General features: G+C 56.5%; 2 protein-coding genes across 2 annotated transcripts; both read left to right on the forward strand.

Annotated features, from left to right (window-relative positions):
• Positions 1–1,749: 1,749 nt before the first annotated feature.
• On the forward strand, positions 1,750–7,982 carry LOC117888737 (osteoclast-associated immunoglobulin-like receptor). The gene is made up of 8 exons (XM_034792409.1): positions 1,750–1,847; positions 2,152–2,366; positions 2,484–2,519; positions 3,517–3,807; positions 4,519–4,809; positions 5,193–5,243; positions 5,970–6,100; positions 6,196–7,982. The coding sequence occupies exons 2-7, from the start codon at positions 2,336–2,338 to the stop codon at positions 6,098–6,100; spliced, it is 831 nt and encodes a 276-aa protein (XP_034648300.1). The 5' UTR covers positions 1,750–1,847; positions 2,152–2,335; the 3' UTR covers positions 6,196–7,982.
• A 6,323-nt stretch (positions 7,983–14,305) lies between these two features.
• LOC117889042 (leukocyte immunoglobulin-like receptor subfamily A member 6) lies at positions 14,306–22,539 on the forward strand. Its single transcript, XM_034792849.1, has 4 exons — positions 14,306–14,464; positions 14,645–14,680; positions 17,988–18,278; positions 22,364–22,539. Exons 1-4 carry the CDS (start codon positions 14,434–14,436, stop codon positions 22,537–22,539), a joined length of 534 nt encoding a protein of 177 aa, XP_034648740.1. The 5' UTR covers positions 14,306–14,433.
• Positions 22,540–23,198: the final 659 nt, after the last annotated feature.

The following is a 23,198-nucleotide window of genomic DNA, read 5'->3' on the forward strand; positions in this document are numbered from 1 at the left end:
ATGTGCAATATAGGGAGTGGGTTAACCTTCCATGTCCTTGCTTCCAAAGACTGTTGGTATACAAATTTTAACAACAATTTTTTTCAATTAAAAGATCTGGCCAATGAAGTTTCTTTTTTCTTACTTAAGCAAATGTATTAAACTTTAGTATATCACATTTTCCTGATTTATCCAAACACTTTGTATTCCAAGTTGAATAAAACAAGTATCTGCTTTTTTTTTTTGATTTAACCGTTCTATTTAATTTTGAACTAGACTGTCCTATGAAAATATTAAACACAACAATTCTGGCCACAAGACAAACACCACAAGACAGGACACAGAACACAAAAATAATTCCTATTGTACCAGTAAATGCATGGTACACTGAATGCTGTTTAGCTGGCATTTGTTTTTCTCTGATGATCTGAAAGACAAAAGAACAGAGGTCTACCCCTTCTGGGTAGTCAGTCATTGCTTAAAATATTTCCTTTATATACAAATACTCTTGTTGATTTCAGGCAAAACAGAGGAATTATCCCATATTTCCTTTTAATTGTTTCATAGGCAGCCCAGGTTTCAGTGGCTTCTACATTATCAGTTAAGATAATTTGCATTAGTACAGATGCTTTCTGGCTTGCTTCTGGATCCAAATCTATCCACAGCTTAAAGACTCTTACTTAAAAAGAGACACAATTAACTTTTAACTCCTATTTTCAAACACACAGTGATCTGAAAAAGACAACACAACCTATTTTGGTAGGTTTGCATTTCTTTTACCTCTGCTACAATATACACTGCACATGTTCTGGGGAAAATGCACATCCTCTTCATTAATTTCTACACCAGGTGTAACTGTTTCTTTTGTGCTTACAAAATCTCGTGTTACAGCAGGTGACAGCCTGAGAATGTTACCCCTGGTCCTTTGTTCAAAAAGTCGCTTTTCTCACCTTTGACTGCATGAACTGAAGTGCAGCATCCGAGAGGGAACCAAAGACCGGCCAGTGGCATTTTCAAGCAATAAAATAGCCAGCAACGTCCGTCTCTCATGTCCATCGTCAATCACAGATAAGTTTTAATGAGCCTGAGCTTCGAAAAGCTCCGCTCGCCACACATGACAGTGGCCAGAAGGGCCCTGCAGCTCTACATCACGTGTGTGTTGGAGAACTTGGAGTGGGGAGCACGTCCAGTGTGGCAAAACATGACAGATGTTGTCTGATTCGACAGAGAGGTCTTTGTCATTGACATACGTACAATCCCCATGTGTCAGCGCCCGGTGAAAGTCCGTATAATGACTCAGCCATGTTTTCCTGTCTGCTGGCAGCTTACTAAAGTTGTACAAACACCCCAGGTCTTTTCATGGTACTTCATTGGTCCAAACCTTTCTTTGATAGATGCTTCAGCAGTGACAACGAGCCATTAAAAAACTCCCTCTGGAATTTTACTTCAAATATTCAATTTTCCCTTTTGTTACTAACAACAAAACCAGCACCCTGAGTCTGGCACCCCCCTAGCCCGGCACCCCAGGCAGTTGCCCGCCCTAAATACGGCACTGGTGCTGGGGCATTAAGTTTACGCAGAGTTTCACTGGCTCTAGCAGAGACAGCAAGCGAGAGCCGGCTCTGTGCAGACTTCCCCTTTTGTGGCTTTATCGGCTGTTCCTTTAACAACTCAGGATGTAAATGTATCCCTCCCACCCCGTCACAGGGGCCGGAAACCACAACCCCTCCAACTGTGTCGTCCTGTCTCTTTCCCACGCCACCGGGCTAAGAACAGCATCTGCAGCGACTGTCCCTTAGAAGAAGGTTGGCCAGGCCCCTCCACCCTCATGCTCCAGGGCTGGCACTGGGCCCAGCTGGCTCAGGAAGGTATCTCTGCCCCACTCCATGGGAGACGGTTGCTTTGTGGGGGGCACTGTCTGTGGGGGGTGGGAGTTCTCCTCTGCTCTGAGCTGCTGCTCCAGGGAGGCTAGATGGGCCTGTTGGAAAAGATCAGGGCACCCTGGGCACCTCTTGATGCCTCCTGAGATTGGGGACCAGCTGGGAATGGGGCAGACTGGGCAGCTCCCATGTGGGGCTGGGAGGTGATGGGGGGCAGGAGGGGACCAGACAGCTTCAGGAGGGGATGTGGTTTGCTAGCCATTGCAGGGAGCTGTCTTTGTTCTGACCACAGTAGATTTGGCCTGGAGATTGCAGAGAAACCGTCTGATGGGGAAGAAAGGGGCGGAGTGCATCATGGTCTTCCTGGGGCTGCAGCCCCCAGCACAGTTCCTCATTCTGCTCGCACTCGGGCCTCAGGCTTGGTCAAGCTCACTGGGGTGTTGGTGCAGCTCTGAGGGGTCCCTCACTGCCGCATCATGGCATCTGCTCTCACCAGCCTCTTCCTCGGTGAGTATCAGAGACAACCAGGGCTTGTGCAATGGGGGGAGGGGGGAGTATCTGAGACGAGGGTGTAGGATCCAGTTGCTCTGGGATCTGGTCCCTAACGACATGCCTCCTTTCCAGGCTGCTGGCTGGCTGAGCGGAGCCAGGTGTTGGGAGGTGAGTATCTGTGGGGAATGGGGCAGCTAGGGGAATTTCCCCATTAAGGACGAGTGATGTGGGTGGGGGATGGGGTGGCATGCAGATCCCCCAAACTGATGATCCTGTCAGACCTCTGCTCCCTCCCATATCCAGAGGCGGGGACTGAGCCCTTGCCCCACTCATTACAGGGATGGGCACCACACGGTGAATTCACCTGCACTCAAAGCTCTGCCCCCCAGAAAATACAGAGTGAAGGCACCAGCCACCCCACAGCGGCCCCGCACTGTACCCGGGGAGCGAGTCAGTCAGAGCAGGGCTGTAAGAAGTGGACACGTAGAGGGACTGGAGCAAGGCACCATTGTGTCTCACCCTCGGCTTGCTGCACACGCATGTCACTGCTTTGCTCGTGGGTCTGGCTCAGCCCGGCCCGGCATTCGGAACGTCCCCTGAACAGCTTTGGGAATATCCCGCCCACAAAGGGGCTGCTGGCACTGTGCAGAGCGGAGCTAAATCCCCAGCGGCTGAGAGTGGTTTGGGGTGTCGGAGCAGAGCCAGAGTTTGAGCCCCAGGGGTGGGCAGGAAACTGTTCAAACAATGTGGGGGTTTGCAAATGTGCTTTTTTGAGGAGGGTGGAAGGGAGGCTGTCCTGGGAGCCACTTGCTCAAAGGACCTGAATTTGGACCAGGAATCCCACAGGTAGATCCCAATTCACCCCCTGAGTGCAGTGGAGGAAGGGCCATATTCTGATCTCAGCCCACCAGGTTCAATCGGAGTCACCCATGACTGCAGTGGGGGCTGGGCTGAACTGACCCTGGAGAACGAAAGGAATCAGAGACTGGAAATGTCCTTTTCCCCCCCTGCTGTGTCTCTCCCTGGCTGTGAGCTTCAGGGCCGAGCCTGCACCCCAGGGAGGGGCGGGGGGTAAAACGCTGGAGCGACAGATGAGGAGAGGATTGAGTCAGATGGACATGGTTTGTGTCACCCCCACTTACTGCCTGTTTGTTTGTGAATCCAGAGGGGTCCCTCCCCAAACCCTCCATCTCCATCAGCCCCAGTGGGGTGATCCCCATGGGGGGAAACGTCACCATCCGGTGTCAGCATCAGCACCTGGGCATGAGGTTCCTCCTCTACAAGGCTGGAGATGGGAACTATCTGACTTACACAGACCCTGCTGGCTCTGAGGCTGAATTTCCCATCACCAGCGCCAGACGGGAACACGGTGGCAGCTACACCTGTCGTTATACCTACAGAGCAGGACCAGCTGCCTACTCGGAGCCCAGCGACCCTGTGCAGATCATTGTAGCAGGTGAGGGGCCCTACCCGGCACCTCGGCTCCCAGCCCCAAACCCAGCCAGATCCCAGGAGATCTCAGCGAGTCCTGACCCAGCAGAGGGGACACCCGGCTGGGGAGCAGGGATGGAGTCACTAGGGTGTTCCCCAGCTGGGGGGAGCAACAGACTCTGGAGACTTGGGGCAGGGAGGCTACTTTAACGCTGCCCGTAGTGCGTAGGAGGTGGGGTGGGGGTGGGGGTTGGAGTAAATGGGGCAGGGAGGGAAAGCTGTGCTGTGGGGGTGGGGGTGAGTGGGGCAGGCCCCCTGCTGAGTAGCTCCACTGCTCTTCCAGACTCCAGCAGCAGCTGCTCTTCCCACCCCCTGGTGGCACAGGCCAGGTACTGCAGGTAATCAGAGGGTGTCCAGTCAGCGGCACTGCCAGGTTCCCTTTTCAACCAGAGACCAGCCTGTGAGTCGCTCTGTCTGGGGGAGGCCGGACGCAGTGAACAAGGCAGGGGCCACACATGGCATATGAGGATCCCAAGAACTAGAGAGCCGTGGCTCGGTGTCTGGGGCTGGGAGCCCAGCTTGCATGGCTGGGATTCTGGGTGGGGAGAGCTCTGGGATCTGGGAGATAATCTCTGCCCATCGGCCCCTGCATCTGCCCGTGGCTGGGGCTGGCCAGGAAGTCCAGGGCTGGGTGGGTGCCTGGGTCTGGCTCTCACAGGCTGTCTCCTGTGCACAGATCCCAGCTTACCCAGACCCTCCATCTCTCTGAGCCTCACTTCGGTCACCGTCCCAGGGGCAGACGCCACCATCCGGTGTCAGGGGCAACGCTGGGATGTGAGGTTCTTCCTGTACAAGGCTGGAGACCGGAATCCACAGCAACAAATGGACCCTGCTGGGGGCAGGGCCGAGTTCCGCATCCCCACCGTGGGCCGGCAGCACGGAGGGATCTTCAGCTGCAGCTACCGGCCCCAGTCACAGCCCTTCGTCTCCTCGCAGCCCAGTGAACCCGTGCAGCTGGTGATAGCAGGTGAGGGGCTATCCCCGCTCCCAGCCCCACAACCAGTCGGGTCCTTGGGGGCTCGGCACTAATAGAACGCTCAGAGCTAGGCTCTGCCCTGGGCCCTGGGCCCAGCAGAGGGGACACCCGGCTGGGGTGTCACTGGAGGGTTCCCCAGCGAAGGGGGACCAGCAGCTGCTGGAGATTTGGGGCTGAGGGGGATCCTGGACCCCAGACATCTGTCCCCACTCTGGGGACACACAGAAGAGTCAGAGCCCAGGGGCTGCTGAGCCAGGACGGCCTGTCCCCTCATGAATGACAGTGACGATTGAAGCTGAGTTGGGGGGGGGGTCACTGAGTTGCTGTTTCAGCCCCTCCCCCCATCCTGAAAGACACTGGTTCTATTCCCACAGGGGGAACTGACCCAACCCAGCCTGGAGCGGCGCTGGCTCCCACCCAGCCAGGTACCGGGGCCAGGCGGGGAATCACCATTGACGAATCCTGGAAGGCTCATGCTGCCCAAGGAGCCGCCCCTGGGGGTTGGGGCTGGTTGGGTGGGATGGAGGAAGTGACTCCTGGTGCATGAGCCCAGTCCCTCACCATCGGACACCCAGCTCCTCTGGCACCTCCTGCCCTGTAGGATGCTCCCTGGAAGTTACTGGGGTATCACAGGAGATGGACAGGTTCTGGGGGGCCTGGCTCTGGGGTTGGGACCAGCTGGGTGCCTGGGCGGGGCCTGCGGCTTGGGTTGCCAGGTGTCCAGTTTTTGACCAGATCACCCGGTTTCAAGGGGACCCTGGCGTGGCAGTTAAAAGTCAGGGTGGCTCCTAGAAAGCTGCTGGTATCTTCCTCTGGCTCCTAGGTGCAGAGTGGCCATAGGGGCCCTGCTCGGCCCCAAACGCCGGCTCTGCAACTCCCCAACCCCCTGGCCCAGCCTGGTGAAAATGAGCGAGTGAGTGAGGTTGGGGGAGAGCGAGAGACGGACAGAGGGGGATGGAGATGGAGTGAACTGGGGGTGGGGCCTTGGGGCAGGGGCAGTTTGTCCACCAAGACAACTGCTTTGTTGGGGAAGCTGAGGCCCTAGAACCAGACCTGTGGGACAAGGGGGGTGGGGGCTGCACTCCCGGGGCAGCGCCAGCTGCTGATCTCCCCGTCCGAGTGACTGAGTGACTCTCCACTTCCCCCCGCAGCAGGTCCCTCGGGGTGCCTGGATTTCACCCACGCCAACATCGACCGCCTGGCGCTGTGTGCCATAGTCCTGTTTGTCCTGGGGCTGATCTTGGCTGAGGCGTATTACAACCGCCCAAGGGGGGTGCCGTAGGTGAGGTGACCCCGCCTTCTGTGCCCCTTGCTCCCCTCAGGGTCTGGGCATGGTGACATAGGCCCCTCTAACTCGCCTTGTCTCTGCGCCCCCAGGAACCTGGATCCGGCCTTGCAGAGAAGAGAATCTCCCCAGGGGACGAGCTACTGCCCCTTCAGGGGCTGAGACACCAGCTCAAAACCTCCTGCCCCCAAACAACCCTGCCTCGGAGAATCCCCTCCCGACTACTCCCAACACGACAGTCACATCCCAGGATCAAACCCCTGACCTCCAGCCTAGAGGTTGTTGGGCTGGACTCACTAGACCCCACTGACCTCCCTGAGCCAGGGATAAAACCTAGAAGTCCTGGCTCTCAGCCCCACCCCCTGTTCTAACCACTAGACCCCACTGCCCTCCCAGAGCCAGGGAGAGAACCCAGGAGTCCTGGCTCACAGGTGGATGCAATAGACGAGGCAGCTGCTGACGGTGTGTCCTGCCATCTGGACTAGGTGGTTCAGGATAAGCGTGGGATATAAATTGACCCCTAGATGCAGGCGGCTTTTATTTGGCAGAGAGGGAAACAGGGAGGAAAGAGTGGACAGGGTCAGGGGCAAGCCTGGGGCAGCGGACGTCAGGTGAGGGCGCCCCCTGGCAGTAGCACCAGCTGCTCTGGAGGGAGGAGCTACCACAGGACACCACTAGGGGGAGCTCTGGCTCCATGGAGGGGCATCCAGCAGCCACAGTGTCCCCTGGCTACGTACAGCCCTGTGCACCCTGCCTGAGCTGGGGGCGAGTGTCACTCCTTGTCCCAGGGGACGATCCCAGCCAGTTCCTGCAGCCACTCTCGGTAAAGCTAGGCAAAACGCTCTCTTGGCGCTGCGGTGAAATGGTTCTTCCAGTCGCTGGCGACCCCTGCGAAGCAGAGACACTGGGTGGGACAGCAATTCTGTGCGGCAGGGGCACCCCCTGGTGGGAGAGGTGTGGCTGGGGAAGTGGGAAGCCCCCCCCACCCCACAGCCAGTGCTCCCACCCCTCTCCCCACAGAACCTCCCACTGGAAGAGTATTTCCATAATAGCCGTGCCATGTGCCCAAAGGTGGGATTAGGGTACTGGGCACTGGTTTGGGTTGTCAGGACTCTTGGGGTCTATCTCTGGCTCCAGGAGGGGAGTGGGGTCTAGTGGTTAGAGTTGGGGACTGGGAGCCAAGACTCCTGAGTTCTATCCCAGGCTCTGGGAGGGGAGTGGGTTACTCCAGATTGCCTTCTAGGAAGCTAGGATCAGAATCTAGCCCTGACCCTATTGTAGTTATGGGGGCCCTGCATCCCACCTCCCCCCAGCTTTTGGGCTAAGAACCCAGTGCATGGCAAAGCAGGGACTGGCCAGGGCAAGCCCTTCTAGCAATAGGCCCCTGCCTGGGGTGGCCCCGTGTGGGGGAGCCAGTACCAGACCAGACATCCCTTTCCTTTCCCAATTTTCCCACGAGCCGGTTGGTGCCAGCACTGGGCAGAGGCCGTGGGGCAGCGGGGAGAGAGCTATGGATGCTGCTGGGAGCCAGAGGAAGTGCCTCACTTGCCTTGAAACTCATCAGACACCCTTCCCTTTGGGCAGATCTGGGTGCCCCTCTCTTCTGCCCCTTCCGCAGCCCCCCCCAGAGAGGCACCACTTACCCCTGTTCACCAGCTACACCCCCACAGGCCCGGCCTGGCTTCATGCACCAAGTAACTCTATCTGGTTTGGGGCCCCTTGTACAACCCAGAACCCGGTGAGTGCCCATTGAGGGCTCACCTCCAGTTTAAAGGGGTACTGTCCCTTTTCTACATGCTGCAGAGCCACCTCGCACAGCAGAACGGGGATGTCTCCCCGTGTGTGACCAAGGGGCAATGCCCTGTAATATTATTATGAAGCCTCAGCATGCCTCAGTTTCCCTCTGTCCTTTTCATGGCTACTGGGGTTGGGGAGGACTAGGGTTACAGCTGCTCTTGGGGGCAGCACGGGCCTGGAGGTGTGGGTGGCACCAGGCTGTCTGGGCCCTTAGGGAACTGATTGAATCCAATCCATATCCAGAGGGACACCAGAGGGCCCGACCCAGAACTATCCACACACAACGGCAGGAAGCACCGGTGAACTCAGTTACTGTGTCTTCACAGCAATGCAAACCGAGGGCCCGAACCCAGGCTCAGGTCTACTCCCAACTTCCATCTAAACAGCCATCACGCTCCCCCAAGGCTTGGACCCAGCGCCCCAGCACCCCACGGGAGTGCAGGGTCCCAGTCCGAATCAAGCCAGCCCCCATGGTTCAAGCCCTATTGCTCTGCAGTGTACACCCAGCCCTCATGCTCCAGGAGTCGTCCAAATATAGCCCACAATCCCCCGGGCTTGGGGGCTGCGTTGACACAGCCGAGCAATCAGGCTTGAACCCAGTGTCCCGGCTTGATGCAGGCTCGTGTTACAGGAGGGAGCTAGGATGCCTGGGTTCAACCCAGGGTTAGGAAGGAGTTTAGATGCTCAAGACGGGGGTGGGTCACTCCACTTCTACTAACCCTGGGCTTACACTGCAGTGTACAGAGACCCAGCCCAGAGTCAAAGCACAGGGAGGTGGCCAGCCGGGCAGAAAGGGTCCCCGCCTGGGTGCTGAGAAAGGGGCTTCGTTTCTCCTGCCTGCCCCCTACAGCGGGCGCCCATTGGTGGGAGGGGCTGGTGTGGGGGGCACAGCGGCAGGAGGGTCCCACTGCTGCATCTGGGGTTGTGCGGCCCAGCTAGAACCAGCCCAGAGGGGGCAAGGGTAGGGGACCCTGCAGGCACAGGGGGGTGACCCTCATCTGCCCAGCTTTACTCAGGAAATGGCCCTTGTATGGGCCATGAAGTTCTCGGGCACCAGGCTGTAGTTGGCTGGTGGGTTCTACTTCGTGGCCTGGAAGGAGGCATCTCCATCATGCAGTGGCTAAATCCTTGCCCAGGAAATGGCAGATCCGCCCTGCACTGCCCAGGTCCTGTGTGGGGAGAGGGTAAGGGGGCAGGGGAGCTGTGGACTTGGAGGCCAGGGGGGAGGGCTGGGCCGTGATGGGGGCAGGGTGTGAGGGAGGCAGTCTCAGGGGGACTTGAGTGGGAATAGACCAGGGGGCAGGATGGGAGATGGGGGGGGCAGGCAGGGGTGCGGGGTGTTAGTTATGGGTGACAGGCCGGGGATGGGGAATGACTCTGCTAGGCAGCAAGAGAGGGAGGAGGGATAGCTCAGTGGTTTGAGCATTGGTCTGCTAAACCCAGGGTTGTGAGTTCAATCCTTGAGGGGGCCACTTAGGGATCTGGGGCAAAAACAGTACTTGGTCCTGTTAGTGAAGGCAGGGGGCTGGACTTGATGACCTTTCAAGATCCCTTCCAGTTCTAGGAGATGGGATATCTCCATTAATTTAATTTAATTTAATTTAATTTTAAATCTGCTGCTTGTCGCCTTTCTGCTCTGTGCTGTTACCCAGTGCAGTGTCAGAGCAAAGGACAGGTGATGGCGAGACCTGAAGGTGGTAAGGTGATAGGGAATAGCCAGCATGGATTTGTAAAGAACAAATCGTGTTAGTAGTATAAGGGCCCCACTGTCAATCAACCCCCTAACCCCGCCCCTTGACCCCTTAGTCTCTCCCGCTTATCACCAGAAGTTCCGCCCTATGGGTGTATTACTTCCGGAGTCAAGGTGCCACCTGACCGGAAGCAAAGTGTGCCATGTGACCCCCTCTAAGACCTCCTCCCACCACCCTCTACCAATCAGGAGAAGTTTCGTCCTGACAGGACCGCCCCGAGAGGAGATTTTGACCAATCAGGGTGACTTCCATGGTGGGATGACTGGTCCGGAAGTGAGTCGTGTGACTCGTCTAAGAACCCACCACCACCCCACTCTACAAATCAGGAGGGGTTTTGTCCCGAAAAGACCACCCCGAGAGGAGATTTTGACAATTCAGGGTTACTTCTGGGTTGGGGTGACCCCTCTGGAAGTGGGTCATGTGACCCCACTAACAACTCCTCCCAAGGCCCTCTGCCAATCAGAGTGCAGCACCATTACCCCATAAGTCCCAGCGCCGGACAGAGTAGGCCATCTCTTACCAAGGACATGTGTTTTAGAAATCGTGGAAAGGCTGCTGAGAGGAAGTTGGAAGTGTATGGATCAGCAAGACAGGATGCTGGAGTCCTGAGCTGGCAGGGAAAGTAGGGGTAGAAGGAGTCTGGGCACATCCGGTGGCAGTTTCCAGGGGGTTTCTGTGATCCAACCCGTCACAGGTAGTTAACTGAGAAATTCCTTATGTACCCCGTGTGTTGCGGAACAATTTGATCTGCGACAGAAATTAAAATAGACGTCAAAGTACCTGTCACAACCATCACGCACAGGAGGGAGAATATCTTCCAAAATGTATGCTCTAAGTTTTACTTTATATCACTTGGTTATGCATTGGCAACATCAAGAAGCATTGACCACATAGGCGGGCGCAGCACATTTCATTAAAGTCTGCACCCAGGGATTTTTTTTTTAAGTTGAACTTTTATTGAATCTCAATCATAAAGGACATTATTTTAATTCATCAAACAAACTAAAGAAACTAAAACTTAACTAAACTTAATTTTTTTAAAATTAACAACTACATTTTACTTAAAAAATGAGACACAAAATACCAAATTTTTGGTGTAGTGATAACCAGGCGTATACAAAGATTCAGTCAATTTTCATGATCTTTATCTTTAACCAGATAATGAGCTAACCCAAATTGACCAAACTGGATTAAGGTTTCTTCATCTTCCTGTCCTAGAGAATGAGACGTCGCTCACCAGGTGTTATGGACTTAAATTCCTCAATCACATCGTTGTAATTAACGGACGAAGCCAATTCTTGTTCAATGTACAAAATCATGAGTGAGTCGAGGCGCTGTTGGGACATTGTACTTCTTAGTTTGTTTTTTTACATGTGCTGGTTTCGAAAAGGCTCTTTCACATGAACAGTTTGTCTGCTCCTTTTCTTATCTTAACAACGAACCAATCCATATTTTAAAATTAAAAGGGGGTATCATACGATTGAATTAAAAAGTCAAGTCACAGGCTTGTTATGCTATTTCAGTAGAGTACATGCAACAAAGATTACAAACACTGTAGACACTGCGCTGGGCACGCCTGACGCGGCCACTTATATAGGTCAAAGAATTTTTGAGAATAGTAGTCGGAGGGGAGGGGAGGACCAATGGTAATGCGGCGCCACAGTAGTGGGGACGCATGCTGCGAGCAAACACGAGCTTTCTATATAGAGCTTATCATGCGATTAAATTAAAACGCAAAGCCACTTTTTTTTGAGACATTAGGGCAGGTGTTGGCAAACTTTTTGGCCTGAGGGCCACATCGAGGTTCCAAAATTGTATGAAGGGCCAGGTAGGGAAGTCTGTGCCTTCCCAAACAGCCTGGCGCTGCCCCCTATTGGACCCCCACCCACTTCCTGCCCCCCAACTGTCCCGCTCAGAATCCCTGACCCATCCTACTACTTGTCCTCTGCCCCGTGAGACAGCTACAACCACCACCCCAGGACTCCATCCCCCCCCAACCCCCCCCACCCCCCAACCCCCACCCTCCCCCCCCCCCTTCCCCCCCCCCCCCCCCCCCCCAGAACCTCTGCCCCATCCAACCCCCCCTCCCTGTCCTCTGAATGTCCCCGGGACTCCCTGCCCCTTATCCAACCCCTCCCGACTCCTTACCATGATGCTTACCCCTGCCTCCCCCCTCTCCTGGAGCCTCAGCGAGCCATGTCCAGGAGCAGCCCTGGACAGCGCTGCAGTGGCATAGCTTCAGCGGGACCTGAGCTCCTGCCACTCAGCCCTCCGGAGCTCACAGCCCTCCCCTCTTACCACACGGCTCCAAGCAGGAGGAGCTCAGGTCCTGCCGGAGCCACGACGCTGCAGCGCTGTCCATGGCCGCTCCTGGATGCAGCGCGCTGAGGCGCCAGGTGATTGGGGAAGGTGAAGGCAGTGGCAGGACTGGGGGGGAGCCTCAGACATTCTTGTGGGGGCCCCTGCGGGGCCCGGGGCAAATTGCCCCACTTGCCCCCCCAGGTGACCCTGGTGCCTGATGGGACTGTGGCTGAATTTCCCATCCCCAGTGTCAGCCGGGAAGATGGAGGGAGCTACACCTGCGACTATCACTCCATAATGGATCAGAGTTGCTGGTCGTATCCCAGCGACCCCGTCTAGATCATTGTAGCAGGTGAGGGGCCCAGCTGAGTGTTCCGTCTCTCAGCCAGATCCTCAGGGGGTCTCTGCACCGATGAGACACTCAGACCCAGGCTCTGCCCTGATCCCTGGGCCCAGCAGAGGCAGAGGTGAAAGTAAGCCAGTACGCCCCGGTACAGCGTACCGGCAAGAGCCGGTGCACCGTACGGGGGCGGCCTGGCTTCCCCGGTGGCAATTTAAAGGGCTTGGGGCTCCCAGCAGCGGCTGGAGCCCCAGGCTCTTTAAATTGCCACCAGAGCCCTGCTACTGGAACCCTGGGTTAGTGGCAGTGGGTCTCTGGGGGTTATTTAAAAGGTCAGGGCTCTCGCTGCCTCTACTGCCCTGGGCCCTTTAAATAGCCACTGGAGCCCCGCCACTGCTACCCCAGAGCTCTGGGGGCTATTTAAAGGGCCGGGGTGGTAGAAGTAGGGGGGTCCTGGGCCCTTTAAATAGCCCCCAGAGCCCTAGACTAGCAGCAGGGCTCCGGGCGCTATTTAAAGGGCCCGGGCCTCCGCTGCCTCTACGGCCCCAGCCCTTTAAACCACAGCCGGAGCCCCCAGCTGCTGCTGCTACCCCAGGGCTCTGGCAGCTATTTAAAGGGCCCGGGGCGGTAGAGGCAGGGGAGCCCCAGGCCCTTTAAATAGCCCCCAGAGCCCTGCGGCTTAACCCGAAGGGGATGATGCAACCCTCTTATCTAGACTGGAGTGACTCTCAGACAGCGTAAAAGAGGAGGGTTTATTGAGTGTCTGAACCCAGCACAGGAAACTGTCAGGGCCTCAGGCCTGGCCTCCCTCAGCACAGCACATCTAAGTCTCCCCTGCATCCAGGTGGGCTGTTCCTGCTCTCTCCCTGCAGCCCAGGGACCCTGCACTTTCCTGCTGGGCATCCGATATCACCTGCTCCCAAGCCCCGCCTCTGTCCATTGTCTTCTATCCGGTAAATAGGGTCACCTGAGCCTCCTCTCCTCTCAGCCATCCTCTGTCCCCCTCTGGCTGAAACCGGCTTGTCAAGTTAATGGGGTCCTCTCTTCACAGCCCATTGTCTGGCTGTGACTCCTGAGCTGGGTCTCACGGTCACCAGGTCACCAGTTGCTGGGGTATCCATTCTCCAGGCTATTGGCTGGGGTCCCAAGTTTCGTCACCGGTCTTTTGTACCGACAAACTCCCCCTCCCATCACCTCGTTAAACCAGTAACACCCAGGGAAACAGTTCCACCCCCCACTGCATGCAAACCATTGAAAAAACCAAGAGAATCCCCCCACTTTGTCACTCGGGGGGATTAGGAGGTCCCTGGCTCTCTCCCGTCTGGTGACCTGTTGGGAGCCTGGGATGGAATTTCCCTTCCTCACATTTTTTTTTAACCTGGTTGATTTAATTCACTTGCTGAGAAAAGCCCCTTAGAACCAGGTGTTACAGTGTAAAGCCATCATCACTGCTCAGCTATGGCACAAGGGACAACAAACCCAGGCATCCCCCATCGCGCCCGCTCCTCACACGGTGCCACGGCTCATGTCGCAGGTGAGCAAATTGGCAGACTTAGAAAGAAGACTGCAGAGTCAAACCCTCCACCACTAGCAAATGCCACAGTAATGGTTTCCTGAACGACCTTAACTCTGCCCCCTCAAGCAGCTCCATTACGACACCAGCCTTTAATTGCATGATCACCCATTAATTTTACCTACATGGGTCATCAGCCGGGCTTGAACCCAGAATGAAATGGGGATGGAATTTTCATGGAAATCGTGGTCAGTGGAAGATTGAAGACCAGACCCCGGGGTTGCCTGGTTACCAGCCCAGTGCACCTTCCTCAAGGCTGCAGGGTACATTGAGGGTGACCTGTTACCCAATCTCCACAGAGACACAGAGATGCTGTGAGATGCATGATCTTACCCAAGCTGATGGTCCCTGCATTTCTTGGGTTTAGCAAAGACTTCTGCAATAGTACTTTGGCTGCGTTAGATTCGCCTGCAGATTAGAGACAAGATGTGAGGGACACAGGAAGAGACGGCAACATAGTCAACTTCCTGTAGCTGGAGCCACCATCTGAGTTCCTTATTTGAGGCTCAGTGGAATTGGGCACCAGGGTGTTGGTGGCAGTGCTGAGGGGCCCCTCGCTGCCCCCATTATGGCATCTGCTCTCACCGTCCTCTTCCTTGGTGAGTATCGGAGACAGCCAGGGCATGTGCCGGGGGGGGCGGGATCTGAGACCAGGGCGTGTCATTTGGGGGGGGGGGATCTGAGACCAGGGCGTTTGTCCATGGAGCGGGCATCTGAGACCAGGGTGTAGGATCCAGTTGCTCTGGGATCTGGTCCCTAACGAGCCATCTCTTTTCCAGGCTGCTGGCTGGCCGGGCAGAGCAGGGTGTCAGGACGTGAGTATCTATGGGGCAGGGGAAACTTTAGTGTCCAGGATGGGGAGAGGGAGGAAGGGGAAGATGAAAAGAGGTGGTAAGCCCTGAACTTTCACCCACAAAATCATTTCAACGTCCTTGGATTGATGCCAGGGGCTGAGATCAGAACTTAACCCGGCCACCAGTGCAGTTGGGGATGACTTCTGATTGACTGGAGGGAGGGCAAAGTGTCCCGTATTTACTGTCTCTCCCTCATCAGTACTGGCTGGATCCCTGCTTGCCAGTCACCTGCCCACAAACGGAGTGGTGGGGTCCAGTGGTCCATGATGGGGGTGGGTGTGCAAGGCTGGTGGTGGGGCGAAGATGCAGCGTGCGGGGCTGGCCACTCCCCTGCTGGTCCATCACTGCAGCCCCCATCACAAAGTGCCGCTTCTTGTCCAGCAGGGCCCTGCCCCCCTGTCCTGTTTCTGGCCGGCACGAGCTGCAGTAGCTGATGGATGCAGGCAGGCGCCAGGCAGCAGCTAGTTACGTGTTAACTCTGCTGCCGACCCATCAGCCCTTTACATGCTCCCCGTCTCGCTGTCCACTCCCTGCTTTGCCTCTTCACCCCCTCCAGCCCTGCTGCTCCTCCTTTTCCCCCCAGGTGGGACGCAGCCCAACCCAGCGCTGTGGGGAGAACCAGCCCCTGGTCGGAGCACTCAGCTCACTCACAGCCTGGCCGGCTTCCTTCCTTCCCCCACTGCCTCTGGCTGGGCCGGCGCCAGGGCTGGCTCCAGATTTTTTGCCGCCCCAAGCGGTGAAGTGGAAAAAAAAAAGAGAAAGCTGTGATCAGCAGCACTTCGGAGGCAGCTCAGCCGCGCCGCTTCATTCATGAGCGGCAATTCGGCGGTGGGTCCTTTGCTCCGAGAGGGACTGAGGAACCCGCCGCCGAAGACCCAGATGTGCTGCCCCTTTCCATTGGCCGCCCCAAGCAGCTGCTTCCTTTTGCTGGTGCCTGGAGCCGGCCCTTGCCGGTGCCCCAGGAAAGGCCAAGACCCTCCAGCCTGGGACACTGGCCAGGAGGAGCCAAGCCCTGGGTGTGCCAAAGCCCCGCACAGCACTGGCATGAGGGAGCCTCTCTGCCCCTCAGCTAAGCTGTGGTGGGAGGAGGGAAGCGATTTCCAGCCTGTTCACACCCCAAACCTGCAGGATCCAGAGCAACCCCCTGGGCAGGGGCTTAGCACCCTCTTCACCCCCCACCCCGTTGCCCTGGGTCCTGCCCCCAGGTAGTGCGGGGCTGCTCCGTCCCCTAGGCACCCACCCCTGCTGAGTTCCCTCTCTGGCCGGATTCACTGAAGCCCCAGCAGTCAGGTTCCCTGGTGCACAATGCAGCCTTAGGGCTTAACCCCTTCCTGCCTGTGCTGTAGCTGGGGGGCAGGAGGCGGCTGGTTTATGTGGGTGGCCAGCAGCAGCCTGGGGGTGTTCACTGCCTTTCCACACTGTGCGAGCAGGAAGGGACAAGCTGCTTCCATCTATGCGGGAGAGGGGGAGAGATGAGCTCTGCAAAGACAGGGACGAGGTCATCCCTTCCCCCCCGCTCCTCCTCGGTGGCTGGAAGCAGCTCCCGTCCCTTCCCTCCTGCACAGTGCCGAAAGGCTGCTGCTGGCCACATTCTGGTGTGAACCCTGGCAGAAATCTGGGGAGGGGCCATGTGACGCTGTGTCTCCCCTCCCCCACACACACGTGTTGCCTCAGGAAGACATGGCATCAGGTACAAGGAAAGGCAGGTCCATCCCCGGGGGCTGAGTCAGGCATGGAGGGGGGAGAGCACTGGGCAAGGAGGTTCAGTTCGGTCAGTCACCCCCCTGTGTGAGAGAGGGGTACAGGATTTTGTGTGTGTGTGTTTGTAACCTCTCCCCATAGGGGGGCAGATAGGGGTATGTGTGTCACCCCTACTCATGTGAACCCTAAATCCTTAACGATAAGAAGGTCAATAAAAAGAGTCCAGCTATGCAGTATTTCTTTTTAACAGGGGCTCAGTCAACTTCTTGTTAATTTGAATGTTTGTACTGAGTAGTTCTCATTGATTGCCTTTGAACTCACTTGAATAGGAGTAGTTTTACCAGGTGTCCCATTATTCAGCATAGGAAAATATGGTCACCCTACTGGTGGGCTGAGATCAGAACCCAGCCCTGCCCCCATTGCAGTTGGAGTGACTCCAGATTGACCCTGGGGGGCTGAGATCAGAACCCAGCCCACAGGTTCCCTGTGGATGCAGTGAGGTGTCTGTTAGCTCTGGTGCTGTCCCTGGGGCTGGGCGCTAAGGGCAGGTTACAGACACACAGGGAGGGGTTTGTGTCTCCCCATTTCACTCCTGTTTGTGTGTGAATGCAGAGCTCCCTGCGCCCGGACCCTCCATCTCTGTCAGCCCCAGCAGGGTGATCGCCCCGGGGTAGGGTGACCAGATGTCCTGATTTTATAGGGACAGTCCCGATATTTGTGACTTTTTCTTATATAGGCTCCTATTATCCCCCACCCCATCTCGATTTTTCACATTTGCTATCTGGTCACCCTACCCCGGGGCAAGCCATTACCATCCGCTCTCAGTGTTGGTGCAAGGCCAGGAGGTTATTTCTCTATGAAGTTGGATTCCAAATCCGGGCGCTGGATGCTATTGGGGACAGGGGTGAATTCACCATCCCCAGCACCAGGCGGGAAGACAGAGGGGTCTACAGTTGTTGATCTCGCTCCAGATTGGAGCCACCCACATGGGCATATCCCAGTGATATCGTGCAGATCATTGTAGCAGGTGAGAGGCCCAGCTCAGGGTCCCTGCTCCCAGCCCCACACCCAGCCAGACCATCATGGGGGTCTCTGGGCAGATGGGACACTCCTTGGGGTGTCACTTAACCTGCCTCTGCCTCCATTTCCCCTTGTCTGAATGGGGGATAATCATCCCTCCTGCACCTTGTGTCTGGTTAGATTGTCAGGACTTGGCTTTAGGTCAGGGGCTTTTTCTCTCCGTGTCTGTGCAGCACCCAGCACCTCTGACTTCCAGCCCCCTCCCGATCTAACCACTAGATCCCACTCCCCTCCCAGAGCCAGGGATAGAATCCAGGAGTCCTAGCTTCCAGGTTGCAGAGCCCCATTAAGGAGATAGATGGGTACAGAAGGGTGCTCTGGGTTTTAGGCAGTTTTGGGCGGAGACCCCAGGAATCTCTGGGATCTCGGAGAGGTTCCTCTGGCTGGGTTTTATTCCAGGGGCCCCATCTCTGGGACCGTGCAGCGAGGACAAGGCGCAGTGACTGTGCCGGGGTCTGTCTCATAGCCTGTCTCCTTCTCACTGCAGAGACCTACTACCCGAAACCCTCCATCTTCCTGAGCCCCAGGGGGGAGGTCACACTGGGGGGCACCATGACCATCCGGTGTCAGGGTCAGCACCAGAACATGATGTTCCTTCTGTACAAAGATGGAAACCAGAATCTGCTGCAGAAAATGGAGACTGCTGGGGACGTGGCTGAGTTTCCCATTCACAACGTGAGCCGGAGAGACGCAGGGAGCTACAGCTGCTATTATCACTCCAAATTGTACCAATACACCTGGTCATATCCCAGTGACCCCGTGGAGCTGGTGGTAGCAGGTGAGGGGCCCGGCTCAGTATCCCCGCTCCCAGCCCCACACCCAGCCGGACCATAAGGGGCAGGGGCATGTGCGAGGGGAGCAATCAGGTGCAGGAGCCCCCCAAATCAGTGGGGCTGGAACACAGAACTCCTCTGGAGAACAGAGCCAGCTCATCTGGCTGCGGGGGGCACACAAAGTGCCCCTCCAAAAGCAGCCATATTTTTATTCCTGTGAATGCCCCTGATCAGGGGGGTCTCTGCGCCAATGGGACGCTCAGAGCCAGGCTCTGCCCTGAGCCCTGGGCGCAGCAGAGGGGACGCCCGGCTGGGCGGCAGGGATGGAATCACTGAGAAGCAGCCTCAAAACAGCTGCTGTGGGGAGAACCCCAAGGATTCCCGGGCAGCAGAAGCGGGGTGAGCTTGAGCCTGGGACGGTATTTTTTGGGGTGGGGAGAGAAAGAAAACAGTGGGAGACAGCAGCCAGCAGCTCCCTCCACCACCTCAAGTGCTCCTGGTGGAAACAGCTGGGAGAGAGACACCAGCAGCTGACACCAGAATTGAAGGGACCCAGCGAGCGGGGAGCCAGTGGAAAGGGACCCAGTGGCTGAGCTGTGTCAGCAAAGGGTGCCAGGCAGAGAGCTGGCAGGGAGAAAGTCCCATTGAGAAGGGACAGAGATGGGAGAAACAGGAGGAGGCAGAGAGAGGAAAGACAGAGGCTTGAGGGGGAAAGTTAAAGGAAAAGCCATGTAGTGAAACACGAACAAAAAAGACTCTTTAAGTTACAAAAACAATTGTTAGTGTAACCCTTCTGCCCGTCAGAGTTGGCAGCAACAAGGGCCGGGTTCAGTATCTAGGGCAGGGCTGGGCAAACTTTTGGGCCAAGGGCCAAATCTGGGTGGGGAAATTGTATGCAGGGCTGGGGCAGGGGGTTGGGGTGTGGGAGGGGGTGCGGTGTGCTGGATCGGGCTCAGGGCAAGGGATTTGGGCAGAGGAGGGGTGTGGAGTGCAGGAGGGGGCTCAGGGCAGGGGGCTGAAGTGCATGGGGGTGAGGGGTGCAGCAGGGGGCTCAGGGCAGGGGGTTCAGGTGCAGGAGGGGTGCAAGGTGCAGGAAGGGGGCTTAGGGCAGGGAGTTGGGGGTTGGGTGCAGGAGGGGTTCGGGCTCCAGCCCGGCGCAGCTTACCTAAAGCGGCTCTGGGGTGGCAGCGGTGCACACCGGGGCCATGGCAGGACTTGCCTGCCCTAGCCCCGGCCCCGCACCACTCCAGGAAGCGACTGGAACCATGTCCCTGCATGGCCCCTGGGGGAGGTGGGTGGAGGGCTCCGCGCACTGTCCTTGCCATGCCTCCAGGTACCTCCCCCTAAGCTCCCATTGGCCGCGGTTCCCCATTCCCGGCCAATGGGAGCTGCGGGGGGCAGTGCCTGGAGGCAATGGCAATGCATGGAGCCCTCTGCCGCCCCCCGCCCAAGCTGCAGGGATGTGGTGCAGGCCGCTTCTGAGAGTGGCACGGGGCCTGAAGCGCCATACCGCGGGCCGGATCCAAAGCCCTGACAGGCCGGATCTGTAGTTTGCCCACCTCTGATCTAGGGGTTCCATTTCAATAACACAATGCAAAACTGGCTCAAACCCCCACCCAGTGACCTGGGACAATTACATACCACCCCCCAGGCACCTCTAAGAGGCAAAACTTCCCCTCTTGCATGCACGGAGTCTGAGTGTAGCAAAAGCCTTTTAACAAAGGAGGGGAAACAATGTGGCATTATGTTGGGGAAACACCACAAACAGGATTCCTAACACAAACCATGAGCAAAAGACCTCTTAAGTCCAGCAACAAAACAGTCACCCCCACCAACAGTTTCTGTCCTTGGTCAGTGCAGCCCCCCAGAGTTCAGAAGTTCATTTGCAGAGTTTACCTCCACCCTGGGTGAAAGTGGGGGAGGGGGCAGGCATCTTACATGCTCTGCTGCTAGGGTTGACAGCCAATTGCCACACCTCTCCGTGGGGTTCTGGTGCAATCTTCACCACCAGCCACCCTGCTATCCACACGGCTCCACCAGCCATGCCTCTCCGCTATCCACTCCTCCCCACTAGCTGCTCACTAACTTGTCTTCAGGGCCCCCCCACTTAACACAGCTCTCAGCTCTTATTAACTTCAGCCTCAGTGATGGTACGCTATTAGCCCAAAATAGATCTACAGCATATAACAAGACTCCTAATGGAGTCAAAATTAGCTCTGTTGTTACGGAGTGGGGGGAGAGTAGGGATAAGAGTATCACTTAAGGCCCTAAGAAGACCCCCTACACTCTTAGGCACACATTTCCATCCCAAACCCCTCTCAATTGACTGAGTTTTGGAACCCACATCCCTTGCCTAGCGAATGCTGATTAATTGAGGGTGAGTCCCTCCGTCATAAAATGCCAAGTACAGTTCTACTGTCCTTGGTTCACATAACCAGGATAACACCTCTTTATTACTCCTGCCCCAATAACAAAGAGACTGGGGATCCCATAGCAGCCAAAGTGACCATTTTGGCAGGCAGTCCATCATGCTAGGCAGGGTGGGTGTGTCCAGGCAAACGAGATCAGCCCCTAAAGTCCTTTTCCACAACTCATTACCAGATGTCAGGGGAGAGCTCATTCTGACTCTGCTTACATCAGAAAACCACAAGAGAAGTAAAGCACGAATGAAACCTGACAGAAACCAACTGTGAGCAAAGAGAAACAGGGTTAAGTAATGAGGATGAAGTGGGCTGTAGTGAACGTAAAGCAAATAGTGCGGACAAAACGTCCGCCCAGCACCTTCAGGGGCAGCGATAGGCAGGGAAAAATTGCCAGAGAGAAAAGGCAGTCTAAAGAAAGCAACGGAGGGACATTTGTTCAATTGAGAAGCCGACCCATCGCCTGGAGAAATAGCTGCAGGTATCTGAGCTGGAACTCAGAGCAGCAAACAGAGACGGCACAAGAGTTGGCTCAAAATACAACGAACCAGCCTAAGAACAGAGAAGCCGTGAAGGGACCGTAGAGCAGTGGGGTTCTGGCCTAGTGCCTTGTGCGTTCATACTCCAGATTTTGGTGCTCCACGAATGTAAATTGTTGCCCATGAAGTGGGTTTAATTCAGCCAATGGTAGTTACTGTTCTGGAGAGCTCAGCAATTGTTCCCAGTGTGACCGTACACAGCAGTTCCTGCTACACCAGTGAATCACTTGTGATTATTCCACACTGAACTGATTTCTCCTTCCCCAGCTGATGGAGATAAAACTCAATTGGCCTCTAGGTCCCCTCGGCCTCTCCTTGCACGCACTGACCAAGCCACCCCTCCATGGGCTCCTTGCAGATGGATCCGCACTGTTGCCCTGCTGAGGGGTGGGGGGGACCCCGTGTCTCTTGTGTTGCTAGCCCAGCTCTCTCGGTCTTGGATTTGGGAGGAAAGCATCCAGGAGACTTTCTCCCTGCAGACCCCTGTATCGGCCTCATCACAAGAGTCAGGCTGTGGGAACGGGGCGCAGTGACCATGCTGGGATCTTTGTCTCACGGCCTGTCTCCTCCTGCCAGCAGAGCCCAAACCCAACATCTCCCTGTGCCCCAGTGGGAGGTCGCCCCGCGGGGGGAGCCATGACCGTCTGGTGTGAGTGTAGGTGTTGGGGAGCGAGGGTCCTTCTGAGTAAAGTTGGAGACCAGGACGCACTGCGTGTGATGGAACCTGCTGAGGACGTGGCTGAGTTTCCCATCCGCAGCGTGAGTCAGGGAGATGCAGGGAGTTACAGCTGCTTATATAGCAACAAGTGGGACCCGCCTGTCTGGTCGGAGCCCAGTGACCACGTGGAAGTAGTGGTAGTAGGTGAGGGGCCTGTCTGGGCATCCCCATGCCCAGCCCCACACCAAGCCGGACCCTCAGGGGGTCTTGGCACTGATGGGACGCTCAGAGCCAGGCTCTGCCGTGAGTCCTGGGCCCAGCAGAAGCGACGCCCAGATGGGGAGCACGGACAGCATCACTGGGGAGTTCCCCAGCCAGGGGGCAGCAGCAGCCACTGGAGTTTCAGGGCCGATGGCTGGGTGCTCGGTGCCCTCCCTCCCACATCCCAGACAATGCTCCTTTTAATCCCACAGAGGGAACCGACCCAGCTGGACCCCAGCAGATGGATCCCCGCACGACGGTGCCGGCAGGAGAAGGTGAGCGGGAGAAATGGAACAATTCATCCCCCAGGGAACAGGGCTCCCTGCTCAGACACCAATGGGGCCATTCAGGCTATTCAGAGGGGGATGGTCCCTGCATACAGAACTGATGAGTTCAATTCTTCTATATAGAGGCTGATGGACAGATCCATCGGGATGGACAGCCACGGGTCAGTGGGTACTAGGGTTGCCAGGTGTATGGTTTTCGACTGGAATGCCTGGTAGAAGAGGGACCCTGGTTGCTCCATTTGGCACTGCCGACCGGGCCTTTAAAAGTCAGATCAGCGCAGCAGGGCCCCGGGGCTAAGGCAAGCTCCCTGTCTGCCCGGCTCCCAGAACTGGCTGCTGAGTCCCTGCAGCCCCTAGGCGCTGGGGTGGCCAGCGAGGCTCTGCGTGATGCCCCTGCCTCAGTGCCGGCTCTGCAGCTCCCATGGGCTGGGATCCACAACCAATGGGTGCTGCGGAAAGCGAAGCCTATGGGTGCGAAAGCAGCGTGCACCCCACAGAGCCACCACAGGGACCTGGTGTCTGCTTCCTTGAGCCTCTGTAAGTGTGGCCAGGACCCTGAACCCCTTCATAGAATCATAGAAGATTAGGGTTGGAAGAGACCTCAGGTGGTTCTAGACCAACTGTCTGCTCAAAGCAGGACCAACCCCAACTAAATCATCCCAGCCAGGCTGTTGTCAAACCAGGCCTTAAAAACCTCTGAGGGCATGGCTACACTTGCAGATGTAGAGCGCTGTGAGTTAAACCTGCCTTCGGAGAGTGC

Source organism: Trachemys scripta, chromosome 16 (genome assembly GCF_013100865.1).
Source record: "Trachemys scripta elegans isolate TJP31775 chromosome 16, CAS_Tse_1.0, whole genome shotgun sequence".
NCBI lineage: Eukaryota > Metazoa > Chordata > Testudines > Emydidae > Trachemys > Trachemys scripta.

Excerpts from the sequence above, each read along its gene's own strand:
- LOC117888737 (XM_034792409.1), top strand. The coding sequence starts at position 2,336 with ATGGCATCTGCTCTCACCAGCCTCTTCCTCG. Across the intron at positions 3,808-4,518 it reads TGTGCAGATCATTGTAGCAG|ATCCCAGCTTACCCAGACCC; the intron begins GTGAGGGGCCCT and ends TCCTGTGCACAG. Across the intron at positions 4,810-5,192 it reads CGTGCAGCTGGTGATAGCAG|GGGGAACTGACCCAACCCAG; the intron begins GTGAGGGGCTAT and ends CTATTCCCACAG.
- LOC117889042 (XM_034792849.1), top strand. The coding sequence starts at position 14,434 with ATGGCATCTGCTCTCACCGTCCTCTTCCTTG. Across the intron at positions 14,465-14,644 it reads TCTCACCGTCCTCTTCCTTG|GCTGCTGGCTGGCCGGGCAG; the intron begins GTGAGTATCGGA and ends TCTCTTTTCCAG. Across the intron at positions 18,279-22,363 it reads CGTGGAGCTGGTGGTAGCAG|AGGGAACCGACCCAGCTGGA; the intron begins GTGAGGGGCCCG and ends TTAATCCCACAG.